General features: G+C 53.6%; 3 protein-coding genes across 3 annotated transcripts; 2 read left to right on the plus strand and 1 right to left on the minus strand.

Annotated features, from left to right (window-relative positions):
• Positions 1–1,069: 1,069 nt before the first annotated feature.
• On the minus strand, positions 1,070–2,293 carry V2A60_005127 (bifunctional uridylate/adenylate kinase; the record flags this gene model as incomplete). The annotated part of the gene is made up of 2 exons (XM_083256440.1): positions 1,070–1,743; positions 2,044–2,293. 2 exons carry the CDS (start codon positions 2,291–2,293, stop codon positions 1,070–1,072), a joined length of 924 nt encoding a protein of 307 aa, XP_083112566.1.
• Positions 2,294–5,118: 2,825 nt separating this feature from the next.
• V2A60_005128 (uncharacterized protein) lies at positions 5,119–5,451 on the plus strand (the record flags this gene model as incomplete). The annotated part of the gene is made up of 1 exon (XM_083256441.1): positions 5,119–5,451. One exon carries the CDS (start codon positions 5,119–5,121, stop codon positions 5,449–5,451), a length of 333 nt encoding a protein of 110 aa, XP_083112567.1.
• A 928-nt stretch (positions 5,452–6,379) lies between these two features.
• Positions 6,380–7,528, plus strand: V2A60_005129 (uncharacterized protein; the record flags this gene model as incomplete). The annotated part of the gene is made up of 1 exon (XM_083256442.1): positions 6,380–7,528. The coding sequence occupies one exon, from the start codon at positions 6,380–6,382 to the stop codon at positions 7,526–7,528; it is 1,149 nt and encodes a 382-aa protein (XP_083112568.1).
• Between the last annotated feature and the right edge of the window lie 9,358 nt (positions 7,529–16,886).

Raw genomic sequence — 16,886 nt, forward strand, 5'->3', positions numbered from 1 at the left:
GGTACGAGAGAGTGTCACCAGCAAGGCCTATGCAGAGGGGGCCTATACAAGCAAACTGCTATACGAGAAGAAAATAAAAAATTCGAGAAACTGAACTCGGAGTCAGAGACGAGTTGATGTGTTGATTTTGTTTCTTCATGTCTAGGTATTTGCCGATATCACACAGTATACTCTAAGACAATGTGGTTAAACGGCATCGTCATCCAACTACTCGGTAGTACGGAGTAGTAGCAGCACTAATCTAGTGGCTGGTGTTTCTACCTTACTTCGCAGTTTAGCGGGTCTTTACAGCGCCTTTTATTAGCGACCCTCAGCGCCAACGCACTCGCTGTCTACAGGTCTTTTTAGATTTTTTTAGCGGACCCGGGTGGCTGGGCTTGCCTAATAATACATAAACTCGGTGGCTGGGGGTTCGACGTTGCTACCCGCTGAGCCTCATCCTTCAACAGCGTTTTCTCGCGTAAGTAGGTATAGATGACGCACGCTTTCAATTCTCTTCACAAGTGCATTCTCCATTTCCCATGCCGTTTCATCTCTCAGCGGGCCGTCCTATCCGTCCCTAAACCCGCATTCGATCGCCAGGAAGCCGATCAAGAAACAACAACTGCCCCGTAATCCCTTCATGTTGATGTGCTAGCTTTGGCTCCTTTGAACAACAAGGGGCAAATCACTCCTACGTAGGAAACTGGCGGCTATCAAAGTACAGCGTAGCTTTTTCTATCTCGCGGCGTGTCTAACAACATGAGAAATGCGTGCCTGCACAAGGCGCCGTCTTCAACAGCCCGTCAAATTTCTTCCTCTCTTCTACGGAATTTCAGACGCCCAGTCGTGCTTGAAATCCCAGAGTAAAATGGAGACGGGAAACAGTCAAGAAAGAAAATGGTCTAAACAGAGAATTAAGGAATGTGTGGATAAGTAGATTTACACAGATGCCCAACTTTATCAAGCCCAAAAGCGCTCAACAAGAGACATCCCATTGTACAGCAGCATTTTGCACCCATCGCTGCACCGCCGCATATCGCAACGATGATGTTGCGGCGAAAAGGAAGAAACGTCCGACCGCTTCTTTTTAAAAGTCGGGGCCGAGCCTTTCACGGAGGCGCGTTTGTGTTTCCGCAAAGACTACGTCGGGGGTAGTGATGGCCTCGACCTTGACCACCTTGCCCTGCTTCTCGTAGTAGTCGACGACAGGCATGCTCGTCTCGATGAAGGTTCGGAAGCGCTTGCGGATGCTCTCGGCATTGTCGTCGGCACGGCCGCTCGTCTTACCGCGCTCGAGCAGGCGCTCCTCCATGACCTTTTCGGGGCAGTCGAAGAAAAGGACCAGCTTGGCCGGGCATACCGTGTCCTCGAACTTGTAGGCCTGGTCCAGCTTACGCGGGAAGCCGTCGATGAGGAAGCGGCCCGTCGCGGTGCCCTTTGCGCGGAGCGCATCCGTCATGGCGTTCTCGAGCAGCTTGACCGTCACCTCCATGGGTACAATCAGTCCATTCTTGATGTAGTCCCGGATGAGGTCACCAAATTGCGAGCCGGGCCGGTCCTGCTCCGCGCGGAGGAGGTCGCCGGCTGATAGGTGCGTGAAGCCGTGCTGCTCGACGAGCTTGGCGCACTGCGTGCCCTTGCCCGCGCCGGGCCCGCCGAGCACGAAGACGACGGTCACATCCTTGGGCGAGAAAACGGGGCCGGTCACTTCGGCGCTCGCCGGCGTGTTCGGCTGCGAGCCGCCGGGAACGGGAGCGGTGCCTACAGACAACGCAGCCTGTTAGCCAGGGAAAGCTTGGGAATTAACGGCTGAAGCGCCCCGGGGTTATGGGAGCTGCGGGGGCTGCGGGTTGTTTTGTACGGCCAATTGACAGCTTCAGCATGATCGAATTAAGAAGCTGAGAGCGTCCACGAAGCGACCTAAGGTGCTTCATCCGGATTGGTTTTCCGTTTCCGCAAGAATCGGTTACGCGTTGTACGTGTGGCGTTTCGAAATAAAAAAAGACACGGGCAAAATAAAAATTCATCAACGCAAGCCACTTGCGCCTTCTCAGGACTCACCCTTGCGGCGGTTCGCTAGGGCAATGTAGCCGGCCGTGCCGAGACCAATGATGGCGAAAAAGGGCCAGAACTTGACCTTGTTCGGGTTGTTCGCGCGAGGGGGTTCGGACGAGTAGGAGCGGCGTTGCTGCTGGCGAAAGCTTCGTGCGAGGGAAGCAGGGCGGGAAGCTGTTGAAATACCGGCAGCGGGACGAGGCTGCTGCTGCGCCAGGCGGCCGGCCCAGCGACCGACAGGCACGCGGATCGACATTGTGACTTGTTGTGCTGCGAGGATCCCGGAGGAGAAGGAAGCGTGTGGTGGCGGAGGGGGGATGACGATTCAAAGAGGAAGAAAAAAAAAAGGAAATCGGCTGACCTTGTGAAGCCCCCTTTGACCAGAGCTTGTGACGACCAAGTTAAGGAGCTCACGCATCAGGAAATTCCCCCCCACGCTGGCAAATCTCCACTTTTTGATATTTGAGGCGGAAGGATCACTTTTCTATGTGACAACCTTGCATCTTTGCCAATTCTCCGCCTCAGCTTTGTTTTCTGTTTTCCCTTTTTTTTTTTTTTCTTGTTGTTGTTTTTTTGAAAGAAAAAATGCAAGAGAAATTTGCATACCTGGTAAAAAGGGCGCACTTTGGACAGATGCGACCTGCAAATACTGTATACAGTCTACCACATATCGAGACCGAGAAATAAAGCCACAAAATAATACTTCTTTACGACGAAGAATGAGCCAAAATGTTTGAACAGATGTGATGACGGCTAGAAACCCTCAGATTGTAATATGCAACAATAGCAAGATGTGATGCCGTTAAATGTACAACTTTTGTAAATGAACTAGCTACCCTATTCAACAAGAAGCCAGGACATGTACGTCACAAGGGCTTCGGTAATCAGCTTGACGCCAACAATGCCCTTGGCTTCCTTACAGTAGCTTGGAACCACAAAGGAGTTAGTCGCTTGCTGGGGAGACTGAAAAAACATCAGATCCTGTTGGTCAGAACACGCACGAAGGCTTGCTACAATCCCTAGTGTATGACCGACGAGACCATGCCTCATTCCACTTATAATGCCAGAGCTCTGGATGCCAATGGATACTGCGTAACAGCCTTTGGTCTCCTAGCAGGAGGTGGGATGGGCTCAGTGGCAGATGTGTCGAGCTCCGCTGCACAACCACTACGCTACCAAGGCGCTACAAGAGAAAGACGCCCTTCAAAGGAAATAACGTGGCAGTGAGTTAGTGACCCTGTATTCGACTCTTCTCATCAGGCTCATCAAGCCTGATGCCCATGTAAGAAGGGCGTCCCGTTCCCCGACGCTCTCCTCGCCGCGTCCGAGGAGCGGCGCACGAGGTTGTCGTTTGACCATCACCAGCTCGTCTCCGCCACGAGCCGCAGAGGCGCTCTCGCTTGGCTCCGGGGGGACGAGCGGCTGGTGTCGGGGCCACACGAGTTGGGCGTGCCCAGCCAGCAAGCAGGTTGCCTGGCAATTACTACATCGAGCGTCCACCATGGGTCAAACTCAGCCGACAAGGTCAAGACAAGAAGCACGCGGCCGGGCCTGAGAACCTAGGTTGCTTATGCCCCCCCCCCCTCGGGGCGCCACTCCATTGTCTCTCAATTGAAGAGTCGGTGCCTTTTTGGGAATATCATCTGCAAGTGTCTGGTTGCAGCAGCTCTGGCCAGGGTCTGCAGTCTTATCTGAGGCGGCGTATGAAGTAAACGGGCCATCGGTCCGGCCACTGACTACAACGCCACATATGCAGCACCACTGAAGTCCTACAGCTTCTGGTAGCAACTTGCGGAACCAAGGAAAACATATCCGGTCTCGCAGAGCTATCGCTCTCGGTCTCGCTCGTATTCTCTGCCCGCATAAGCATCCGTCGCGCAATAGATGTCTGTTCTCAGCTTAGAGCCTCCATCAACGTTAGCGCCGGCATCTCGGGGCTAGCGCCGGCTGTCTCTCATATGATGCCAGCGATACACTGCACGCTTGCCCAACTCGTGATGCCCGGGAATCGATTTGATTTTGAGCCAATTGATTTGCTTTTACACGGAAAAATTCCGCTCGTTGCGGTTCATATCAACTTGACAGATGTCATGCTGTTGCAAAGCCGTATAGGAGAGTTTCTGTCCCTCTGGAAAACTCAAGCTGCCTTTGACGTCATGGTGTCTATTGTGGCTCTCTATGGAGATTCCATCTCGTATTTTTTCGTAGTTCTTTTCAGCCCTCTGGATCGACATGCCTAAAATTAGCGGCACGGAGCCACCGGTGACCCAATCTTTGCTCCAGCATCACCGCCCACGGGGCTGTAAACCAAGCTTCCTCCGCCGGCCACAGAGCTGCAGGGGAGTGACTGACGGTACGAGACGTCATTTACGGTGGTGGTGCCAAAGTGGTTGGCTTAATTCGAGGGACTTGCGGCTGCCCCGGGGGCGATAACCCGATCCAGGGTTTGAAAGCGAGACCCGCCCACCACAGTTCCGGACGGCATTGCCACATCGCCTTGTTGCTTTTTCGTGGCAGATACACATCGTTGATCTAACGTTTCACTCCTCCTCGATACTCTGTTGACTGATTATCAGCGAGCGGCCAGAGTCATCTCTTCCTTTTTGTAGAGAATACAAAACACTTTGTTGTAGCAATCACTCTTGTTGTACTGTCTTGGCCTGTTGACCCAAACCTGTCAACCTCGCAAAAGACCCTGCTATGTTATCGAGGTAGGTGGGAAAGCCAGGCCCGCATGGTCTTATTTCCCGGCCCATACATCTCCTTTATGACGTCCTCTCGGTGGAACAAGTTGCGGGTCATCGCTACCGGTGAGAGTTGCCGACAGTCCTGGTTCTAATTCAAGCATGTCAGCCAGTAGTGCCTTTGTCTTTACTGCGCCAATACGAAGAGTTATGTAGACATCTAGGTAGGCATGTTCTCGCGCCTCTCTCTCTCTCCTTGGGATCTCGAGGTATAAGTACGCCTCCGCAGCCCCTCGTCTATCTAGGCCGTCTCATCATCAAACCATCACAATCTTCTACCAACAAAAGCCTTTCTACAACTACACACCAAGTCGCCACCGTCTTAAACGTCGTCACAATGAAGTTCACCACTGCCTTCGCCGCCGTCGCCGCCTTCACTGGCGTTGCTTCTGCCGCCGCCATCGAGGCCCGTGATACCTGCGAGCCCGAGTACGGCGTCTGCTACGCCCCTGGCCAGCCCGACCCTTCCCGGCCTTGCTGCGATGGCCTCATCTGCGTCGCTGACCGCTGCCGTGACCCCAAGAAGCTCGCACCGCCTGAGCCAACTTGCCTGGCCAAGTATGCCACCTGCTACGTCGCCGGCGGTCCTCAGCCCGACAAGCCCTGCTGTGAGGGCTTGATCTGCGCTGCTGACCGTTGCCGTGACCCCAAGGAGGAGACTGCTGCTTAAGCTGGTGGCCAAATTCTTCCTGTTCTCTGAGAATTAACGGTCAAGCTTCGGAAATGAATTGGATTTGGTGTTTGGACCAGCATGTAATACTAGAGCAGTTAGCAGCTGATAGTTCTTCTTTTTGAACAATTCAATAATACAACAATGTACAATCGAGAGTCTGCATTTCTGCCAAAGTGAATGTGAATTTGTCGAGAGCGTGGGACCAAAGGAAGAGATGTTGGCTTCGGAAACGATTTACATAGCGTCGCATTGTCATATGAAGAGTTCCGGCTGGAACTGAGGCGCCAACGTATTTTTCTTGATCATTTATCGAATATCAGAGCATAGTGCATCTATCCCTTCCCGAACCTCCGTACGCAGGTCAGCTCGAAATTGAGTGCAAAGGCCGCAAAGTAGCGCAGCCTTTGATCAGCCTCCACACTACATACTGGTGCGGGGTTATGCGGACATTTACTAGTACCGCCAACGTCCACTTCCGCGTGGCCAGACTCCCGCAACCCTTCTTCCATGTCACCGCCCCAGCCAATATTTTGAACATTACTGATCAATTCAGCCCTGCTTATCACTTGATCCCCCACTCTAACGGTTGCAAGTACAATGGCAAATATGAGGCAACAGGGACAACACCTATGGGCTCGGCTCTCAGCTGAGGTGGGCTAGGACGAAGAGCAATCAATAAAGCTGGCCATACACTGCTATCAAATCAAAAGCTTGGCTGCTCTCCCGATAGATGCCACGGATTAGTGATACATGGATTCGTCATTCTTCACAACATTGCCGAGGTTTGTTCAGGCCAACGCAATGAAGGCATTTTAATGTCGTCTATATAAAGACGCCCTTCCAGACTTCTGAAGTCAACTTCCCACTACATCACAACAAGCAACAGCAACAGCAACAGCCTAAGAGCCTGCCATACTTGAAAGACATGGACACATCCTCGAGTCCTCCTCTTGTATTCGTCGTTGGTGGCACCGGGGCACAGGGCATGCCTGTAATCCGCGGTCTCGTCGAGGATGGCGCATACGCCGTCCGCTTCCTGACACGCGATGCGACATCCAGGCGTTCCCAAGAGCTTCTCAAGCTCCCAAACGTGGCCGCCGTCGAAGGCACATTCGCGAGCGAGCACGATCTGCGGCAAGGACTGCGCGGCGCCACCTATGCGTTTATCAACATTGACGGCTTCAACGCGGGCGAGAAGACGGAGACGTTCTGGGCCATGCGTTCCTACGAGCTGGCCCTGGAAGAGGGCATCGAGTTCTTCGTCTACGGAAACCTCGACTTTGTCTACAAGAAGAGCGGCTACGACCCCGCGCTGCGATGCGGCCACTACGACGGCAAGGGCCGCGTCGGGGAATGGATCCTGCAGCAGACCCGGGCGCCACCGCCGCCGGGGAACAAGCGCCGCCGCATGGGCGCCGCGCTCTTCACCACAGGGCCGTACATGTCCATGGCCGTGGCAGCCGGCACGCCTATGTCGCCGACCGTGGAGGACGGCGTCGTGACCTGGCGCGTGCCGCTCGGCCGGGGCGCCGTCGCCCACGTCGACCTCGACGACTGCGGGCACTACGTCCGGTGGCTGCTCGACCACCCGGCGCGCGCCGACGGGCTGGACCTCGAGGTGGCCGTCGACCTGGTCGGCTACGACGAGCTCGCGCGCGCCTTCACGCAGGTCACGGGCCGCCCCGCGCGGTACGTCGACACCGACCTCGCCGACTACTGGGCCGGCGCCGGTCCGCTCGGCCGGGGCACCGCCGCCGCGGGCTACAACGCGGACCCCGCCGACGCCGCGACCATGACCATGCGCGACAACTTTACCGGCTTCTGGAACATGTGGCGGCGCTCGGGCGGCGGCGGCGAGGGCGGCGAGGGCGGCGAGGGCGGCGGCCACGTCATCCGGCGCGACTGGGCCCTGCTCGACGAGATCCACCCCGGCCGGGTCCGGTCGGCGCTCGAGTGGTTCCAGAAGGAGGAGGACAGGAGCGCCGCGCTCGGCTTGCCGGACCTCTGGACGCGCGTGAACAACCTGCGGCCCGTGCTCAAGGTTGCGGAGGACGGTAGGAAGGGGCGGCTTTGAACCGGATGGGATCGCACGCCGCCCTTGTATTCCATTACAGGGAACTCCCGACTCGGAAGCCTCGCTGCGCTGGTTCCGAGTCTGAAATGGGGTATGCCGGCATCTATACTCAGTAGAACAACTGCATGAGTAGCCACTGGATCGCTCTGAGAGTATGATTATTATTATTTTGTCGTGTTGCGAGATTTATGCCTGAATAGCCAGACTCGGTTTCGGTGGGAAACGCATGACTCTTCCATCACGCTTCCATGTGCACAGGGTGTAAAGCTGGGCTCGACACGTAGCTCTGTACTGGTTAGGATCTCATTGCCGTTTTTTCGAATTCATGGTAGCCCATGGTAAACTACCTCTACTGCATGTCGACACCACGCACTGTCCTGCTTGTGTGCGAGAGGCGAGCGCCAGGCAAACCGGCATCGTGATTACTTGCGTTTCCAGGGCGTCAATGTAATCTGAAGTGATACAATTGATGTGGTAATGAGACTGGGGCATGTTATATTACAATACGTACAATATATATGCGTGACTGCGAATGAGTACGGTGTGGGAAAAGATGCAGGTGAATGAATAGCATTAAGGGCTGGGCATTGCTGTCATCGGGCGCCGACGTCAAGTTCGGTGGGCCAGCATTGATTTGAGCATAATAAACCATTGACTGGTAGAGTCATCACTTTCTATTCTGACTTTCAAGTATGCTGCTATCCGATTGGTTGCTTATTTGGCTTTTCCGCCCACGAATAAACTCGTATGGAGGACAACCCAGAGCCTATTCATTCTTTCATGGTAATATCATTGGCACCGACACATGACGTCGCGAGAGGGCGCACGGAAGGATGCCGTGTTATAACCCTTGCGGTCATCACAGAACCAGAAACAATTCGTCACTACCCGGTTGATAGCTTCTACGTACTCTTTTGATGACCGTATAGCTACCGCGTGCCGCGACTGGCCGAGGTCCCCGCGGCCTCAACCCGGCTGCGACAACCGGCCCTACCCTGAAGCGCCATGACGAGCACCCCAAACTCTAATAAGTTCGCCTCTTTGTCGACGTCCCTCCCGTATTGGGCCAGTTTTTAAACTTCGTATTGCACTTGCGAACACCTTCGATAGGAATCCCAAGCGACCTCTCCACCGCGCCCGTTCTCTCGTCTTGGCGGGGAATCCAAGCTCCAGCCAGAGGCTAGATGCCGTACGTGTCGTACTCGGAGCCGGCTGACCAATTTACGAGCAATACCACCAGGCCAGAACGGTAAACATTGTGCCAAAGTGTAGACCACAGATGTGCCAGTACGCACTAGAGGATGCGATGTTTGCACCCGAGCACAAGTGCCTGGGGTAAAACCCTTGTCTATCGGCGGGATCACGCATTCCACTCTCGCGTGGTGGTTCGACCTGAAGCGGCGCAAGGCGACGCTCAAGCCCTTTTCTTCGCTGACGCGCATCGTGAGACGTCCATCACCGGTCGCGAAGAGATGTATAAACCTCAAAGCGAAACGGGGCCGACATGCTGAAGCTTAATTCACGGGACATGAGCTGATTGCTTGTCACGAACTTGAGATGGCACCTTGCTAGCTGCACCCTCCCCTCTGACAGATGCAAAGCCAGGCACAAACGCATGATTTTCGAACGCGAGATACAAGATCTTCTGCTTTGGGTTGTTTTCTTCTTCTTCTTCTTCTTTCTTTTTCCTTCTTTGCGGCCATGCGCATGCTTTTACCGCAAGGGAGGATGCAGGCATACGCAACCAAGCGCATGTTCGATAGGCAAAGGACAAGTCATAGCTCACCTGCAACGCAAAAGGAAAATGGTGCATCAAAAGAAAGCTGTGGAGGCTAGGCGATGAAAAAGGCAGCAATGAAAAAGAAAAAAAGATCACTCCATCCACTGCATTCAGACCACCGCTGACCAGTCTGAAAAGGAAAAAATCGCATGAATTTGTAAATGTTTTTCTTCTTTCGGAAAATAAGTCAATGATTCGGATGCCACCTTTTACCATGACACTGAGATGGGTGGCTGAGGTGGATGTCATTTTTGCTTGAGATCCCCCGCCTCTTTTCTTTTTCTATCGTCCCTCACTGCTCAGGCGTATTGTGCTTTTTGTTTGTCTTAAGGAGACATGACGAAACCGAGCTGAGTATCGTGTATTATTCATTCCTTTCAAGATGCGACTGGACGTGGAATTGAGAATGGCTCCCCATTGCGTCGCCGAAATGCCTGAGTGCCCAGCATCTACGCCATCATGAAACATGAAATAGTGACGAGAAGAGAATTCAGCCGGAGGGTGAAAATGGCACATAGTCGGGGAACTCGCCAAGAATCGGAGCAAAACGAGACATGGAAGGCTTTTCGCGAGTTGCGGCCCGCGAAGCTGAAGTGGTGGCCATCCACATTCCAGCCAACCTCCCGATGGAGAGCGTCGCGCCGGGAAAGCGCTCCCCTTCATTGCGCCACCCTTTCTTTTGCTTTGAAAAGCGAGCAAAGAGGCTTGCAGGAAGACGGACAAAAAAAGAAAAAGAAAAATAAAAAAGCAGCAAGGGCATATATCGGCCTTGTCTCAGAGGCCCAACCCGACAGACATCGCGTCTCGCCCAAGTACAAAAGTAAATTTTTTTTTAAAAATCAAATAAAAAGAGGCGGGAAAAAAGAACGATTGGAACAAAGAAAACACAAAACCAGCCCGCTTTGGACTATTCCACAACCATATCCATCACACCATTTGATCATGTTGTAGGGGAGGACAGATTTCCTGCTTTGTACAGGCCGTCTCCATCTCAATCGGCGTCCTGTGTGTAAACGCCATGCCGGAAGATGCAGAGGGTCCAAACGGGTGACAGGAAGGGGTGGCTTGCATGAACGCGATCTGGTCGGAGGCGGAAAAGAAGTGTGGTGGAAAGAGATGCCAAAAGCAAGCACCGCCTAATAAAACAGGTGTCAATGCAGCCCAAAAGAACTACTTACCTGCATCCAAAGCGGATGCCGGATTCGCGGCTGAGAGCAGCTGGTTACATGCAATACAGTATCATTATCATTCAAGCGGTTGGGTATCTCCGGTGAGTTTGACAGACAGGTAAACCACGTAGATCTCAGTCTGTTCTACTCTGCCATGACCTCTTGGCCATCGCGTGATACTCGCCTGACAGGTAGCGCTCAGACCAGCTACCTGCCGACTTTTGACGTGTAAGTTCGACATGCCACAGATACGAAGGACCCTGCACACTAGACAAAAAGTCAAAGCGATGCCAGTCTACGGATACCAGTGTTGACACCCATGACTGCTCAACTAAGACGGGACCACTTTACCAAGGAAACGGTACGGCTAAGGAAGAAGAAAAAAAACAACAACGTACTCAGTATGTCTCTTGTCAAGGATAAGACACGCAGCTGCAAAAAGAAATACTTGACGCAGTTGACTCGGTTGAGAGAAGCAAATATGGCTCCACATTACCAGTGGCGGCACTGTGACAAAACGACGCAGACTTTGCTTTTTCGGCGCTGTGTTGAATCGGGGATGCATGCTACTTGGACCCTGAATGCCTGCCTGCCAACCTGCTACTGATACGTACGATATCTCCGGTTGGATAACTGGAGGACATCATGGTGCACGTTGTGCGTGCCCGATACCCACAGGATTTCCCGTGCCAGGCTCGGAGTTGCGATCGGCCTAGGAGTAGATCAATTTGAGAGACCAAGATACGGACCTGGGCTCCGCCGTACAGGTTCACAATACGTAAAAAATTGATGGGCAGTGACGTTCCAAAACACAAGCTACCGTGTGCCTTTCATTGGTGCAAAGCGAGACGACAGCTCGACATCAGCTCGGAGAGCACGAGCTTCTCGGTGATCCGTTTCCACGAACTATAATGTACAGGGAGTGACCCCGATATTTTTGTCCGATACCCAGTGCCGGAACAAATCTACTTACGGAGCACCGCGGTGTGCGTGTTGATACTGGCACTCAATGGCTGACGATTGCGGCAAGATTGGGGCCTGCTAATTTTTCCTACCTTTGGTGAAGCGATCCAGACAGAGTACAGATGGCTCGTGCCTCGCAGACGATGGAGCAGGCCCAAATTGCTGCGACCCAGTAGTGTACCATGGCATGCATGGCCAGAATGAGAGTGAACCATTGCCAAGAGGCCTTGTCGACTGTGCCAATGTGCTAGCAGGGTAGCATCAACCGCGTGCTCGCACCCTTGTCAGCCGGTTACATGGGCTCAAATTGCCGGCCCGCTGGGTTGGGTGGTGAAGGCCGCGAAACCTTCCAGAAGGCTGTAATTACCTTCAACCAGGGTGCTCGAACAGAGCTAACAGGGGTTGAGGACCCTTTTGCTAACGTGAATAATTTCGCCTAGTAAGCGGTGTTGGGACAAGGCGAGTCGGATACCCGTTCGTCGCCCTGGTCAGCCTACAAATGCCCAAATGCCCAAATGCCAAATGTCCTGCAATCTGGATTTGCATAAGGAGCCGCGAAGCCGTCGCGCCAAGCATATAGTCCGTTATCAAAGGTCTCATTTTGCAGAGCCATCCTTGTGCCTCTGACCTATTGCCTCGCTGCAAGCACCGAGACTGTGTTTGTTGCTGTGTTGCCAGCGCTACCACAGTGTTGGTAGAAGATCTCCGAATCGAGCATGGCGCAGTATCAATGTGCAAAGAGGCAAAAAATCCGGGGACGGAGGCCAGGATCAACTGTGCATGGATACCGAGTGGACTCGAATAGCCTAGGCAGCGGGGCGTTCATCTGCTTCCCAGTTGTCCAGGTTCAGAGCGAACATGTTGAGAGAGGGCAATGTGAACGGTAATTGTGGCGGTGACGACGAGACAGTTCATTATAGCGGTCCTGGAACCGTTTTCTTCACATGGCCCTTTTTTCTGAAAATGAATGATTCAGATTAATAGCAACGCCGTTTGTCGGATAATGGGGGAATGGCTGCCGCGAACTGGACCGTGTACGTGGCGTATCAGGCCGCAAATCGTTTCTTTCTTAGTGCACCGTGGAGAGGTAAATCTTGTCGTTTTTTTAGATTCTGGAGTGGCAAATTCAAGACTTTGCCGCGTTGAGAAGTGACTGTGACGTTGTGCCAGTTCGGTGGCTGACAGGGGAGAAGTTTCTCGAGGACCAACAGGCGCTACTTAGGTGGTAGGGCAGGGATTCGCCCATTCGAGTGATCCCACTCTCGAGCATGGTAGCATTGGTGGCAATGTTGGCGAAGCCATTGACAGGGTCTGGCCAGGTCTACCCAGGCCCGGGATGGCCAGACCCCGAAGGCAGAGGTTGCAGCCGAGCCAGACATGCATAGAGAAAGCTCCGGAGCCTGGTTTCCAGTAGGGCCGCAATAGTGCCAGATGAACTATCAAGGATAATGGCCATCGGCTAACAGGTCGATGACAGCAGGCAATCACAACCACACCCCTCCCCCAGCAACGTCGCCTACAGTACTGATACGACCACAGACCGGTGCAACGCATGAGGCCCTACTGATAGCCTAGCGGCCTAGCAGACAGGCTTGCCCGTCCAGAGTGCCGGGTTTACAGAGACCCTGCCCATGCTAAGGACGGACGTACGTGCCGGCAGACGCATGGCGTGAGCTAGGGAGATTGCCCCGTACAGAGATGTTATAAGTACGTCGAGATTTGGTTGTGGTGAAGGAGCGGAATGGTAAGCTGCCAATAACGACAATGGCCTTTGGGGGAGAAATGGCACAAATAATCTGTACAATAGATTAACATTGGTTGTAACGCGGCCCAACGGGTGATAGTGGGCCTGAGGAGAGGATAGATGGTCGTAATCCATATGTACTTTAATGTAATGAGGATGCAGCAAGCGGAACGGGGTCGACTGAGGTTGGCGGCGGGTGGTGCGCAGGCTGGCTGGCTGGCAAGCTGGTCGTCTGGCAAGTCGGTCATCGGAAGGGGAGCAGCGGACCATTCCGGGGTTCGCCCGTGTGCCGTGTGGATGCGGCTAGCGGTGAGGTGTGGTATGGTGGTGATCTTTTGGTGAGCGGTTTGGTGACGAGCATGCGCGGATTCCGTGCTGGCCAAGCCCAGGCAAGAAGCAGGCGAATTTTTGGTGGTGGCGGCGGCGTTCTTGCCCTGGCATCCTGGGTTGGACGGTACCTGGGTACCTGCATATTCCAACACTCATTCGCATGGTACCTGCATGAGTGGGGCCACTCGGCGTGGGATTGGCATTGCACAACTAATAACTCGGTCCGCAAGTATTGCTGCTGCATACGAGTACAGTGCGGACAGCACGAGGACAGCTGGGGTTACTGTGGCACGGTGCGACCCGGCCATGCAGGAACACTGCGAGCACAGCATAAAACGCACTCGACTTGCACTGTGCCGATGCAAGCCCATGCAAGCCTGCCTACTAATTAATGCACAGTATTCTATGTAGGCAGGGTCGTCACCTTTTCATTCGTCCCACTACGGATTAGCTGTGCCACTTTTGTGCCACTCACATCCTTCTTCTCCACGCCCTCAGCAGTGCCTGACGAACCGAATCAGCCATTTAACGCCTTGAGGTTGTGTTTCTTTGGTACCCCGCAACATGCATGGAACCTGTTTCCTTTCCCTCGCTGTCTTGCGCACCGTGGTGGTGGCTGCTGCTAATATCGAATGAGGCGCTGCTTGGTCCTTTGCCCAAGGTTGGCTGGGCCGAGCGGTGGCTTTTTGCCTGCTGGTATGGCAACCTCACCGGTCCAGTTTACCTCGAGTCCGTCGAAACCTTGTCGGCAAAAGACAAGGTGTTTCTCTGCTTTGAGAGGCAAGAGGCTCGAGTTACAAAACTTTGTGCCATGTACTGATACGGATACCCTGCTTGCCTATCACTACATACAAACTCTACCCCGGTTCAGAGGCGGGCAGCCAAGAAACCTGCATGAGTTAATCACCGCATGGTTTATTTGAAGCTCACGGAAAATCTTCAAGATTGCTTTCAACCCCATCCAGACACAAATGGCAACGTAGCCACGATTGCAACGCTGGGTAGTCGAGCAAGAACCCGGTGTTACTGAGTAGATGGTGAGCTACTGGTAGCTCCACGCCCTCGGCTTCCTGAACAAAACTCTCCTCTCCACCGTTTCCTGCTGGCTCAGAGTTTGCGATAGACGTCACAATCAGGCTAGTAACCACTAGCAGTCTAGCACGACTAGGCCCAAGGCCAGATACGGATACAATCAGCGCTCCATTCTTGCGCTTTCCCGAGTGATTGGGACCGCCTGTGGCAGTTTTGTGCACTTTGTACGAATTGCCGGTAGACACAACGAAACATCTGCCGTTTAATTCCATCTCGAACATGTATTAGGTTTTAAGACAAGCGGCGACGTTTACCTGCGCCTCGAACTACGCACGAGCCAGTGCCCGGGCTGCCGCATGGAGAAAGATATAGGCAGTAACCCAAGTATTTTGGAGACTGGCTAGACTACTCAGTAGCCTATCCTCGACAATTCGGTCAGACGAAGAAGGTCCGCCGTCGCAAAATACTTGGTTACGAGCGAGCACATTGAAGCATCGCTTGCTTCTCTGCAATCTGAGAATAGAGCACGCCGTAATTGCAATGACAGAGCTTATGGAAACACCTTTTGAGAATGCAGATCGGCGATGATAGAAGTCGTCCTGTCAATCGCTCTCAGGGCCGTGCCCTGTCCGTTGCCAGTACTCCTCCGTACACTGGGACTGACTAACCGACCAAGGGCTCGGCTTGTGCTGGGACGCAGCACTCAACTCAAAATGCCGCTGGCCAGAGCTTCTGTGGGTATCAGAGGTCCATCACCACTAGTGACCTGGACGGACAAGGTTGAAGCGAAGTGTACAGATTAGTGCCTCGGTGGAAAAAAAAAACGTCACCCCAACTTCAAGACATCACCCTCACAGGCACCCACCAACTTATGCACGCTAGGGTTTCAGGTTCATTCCTCGTGGCTACAACCAATAGGACTGATCCCGGGCTGATATTTCCACCTTTTTTGTTTCTCCTGCCACTCGCACTAACGGACCTGGAGAAGAGCTTAGGAACCAAGGAACTTGTTTGTACTTGGTGGCGGACGGTGGTGGTGAGGATGGTGTGAATGAATCCAGGAACCTGATCGGCCGAGTGGTAGGTACGGATACATGCTCACCAACCACCTTCGCGTCCACGGCCCGCGATTGGCACTTGTGCGTCGAGTCGGCGAGTTGTAGGCTGCTTGGCTACCAATGGCAATTGCTGACTAGCAGAATGGTTGTCCGATTCGTCCCTAGACCCTGTTCCTGTTCCTGGCCATTCTAGCGCCGGCAAGCCCGACCAACGGAACGGCCCTTGGGGCTCACGCGATTTGCAAGTGGTTATCTGGATATCATGAGGGTTGCCTTGAGAGCTCGCACATCGGTTGGCAAAGCCCGCGGGTGCATATATCACGACTCAAAAATTGCGAAGCGACTCATGCGGATCAGGCGGCCGAAGCCCCCGATCTACAGACGCCATCCCAACTATCATTACTCGTAGCGAGCTGCATTTGATGACAAAAGGCAACGCCATGGTCAAAATTTAAGCGTTCGTGTTTCATATCTTCTATGCTAACAGGTTGACAGGCTACGCTGTGCAAGCCATGGGACCCTCTTTCTCTGGGACCTGGCTGAAGCCCGCTGGACTGGTACTGGTAAGTATGCTGCAAGGGCACACAGCGTGAGCTGCAAGCTTCATGCAGCCTGCGGTTCCGCAGGTATCTCATGGTATCCAGCATACCGGGACGCTACTTGGGTCATTTCTCCATGGTGGGTAGGTGACAATTGTCACTAGGTATCCTTCAGGCCGCAACGTCACCTTGAGAAAGGAGCATACTGAGTATTTTATCAAACTGCTTGTGGTTTTGGAAGCAAATAGGCTACAAATAACAGGATGAGACTATTATGATAGTCAAGAATACTCTTTTCATTGACAGGCCCTCTGAACATGGCTCGAGAGTCGGGTCGCACGGCCCGCCGTCTACATCGTGCAGTCCAGCCTGTTCCTGGACGAGATGAATTCACCCGGCGATGCCTGGTCGCGGCCACTACACTACCCCACCCCGGCCACAGAAGCTTCCCTCTCGTATGGGAGAAGCAAGCCAGAGCTCAAGTAGAATCTCGGTGGCGCAACGGAACGCCAGCGTCCGAAAAGGGAAGGTTGCCCGTTGTGAGTTTGGTGCTGATGGTTGCTCCCTCAGCCGCCGCCGCGCACCACACCAGTGTGCAAGGATGGAGCCACTCGCGAACAATATTTCGCATGCCGGTTTTGCCATGCAGACCGGAACATTTTGTGTTGCGGCATGGCTGTGACATTGTGGCAACACAATAAGTAGCGGGCCTGTCTGTTATGGCAGATTCAGCTGGTCCCACG

The sequence above is a fragment of the Cordyceps javanica genome, chromosome 3, assembly GCF_051103115.1.
Source record: "Cordyceps javanica chromosome 3, complete sequence".
Taxonomy (NCBI): domain Eukaryota; kingdom Fungi; phylum Ascomycota; class Sordariomycetes; order Hypocreales; family Cordycipitaceae; genus Cordyceps; species Cordyceps javanica.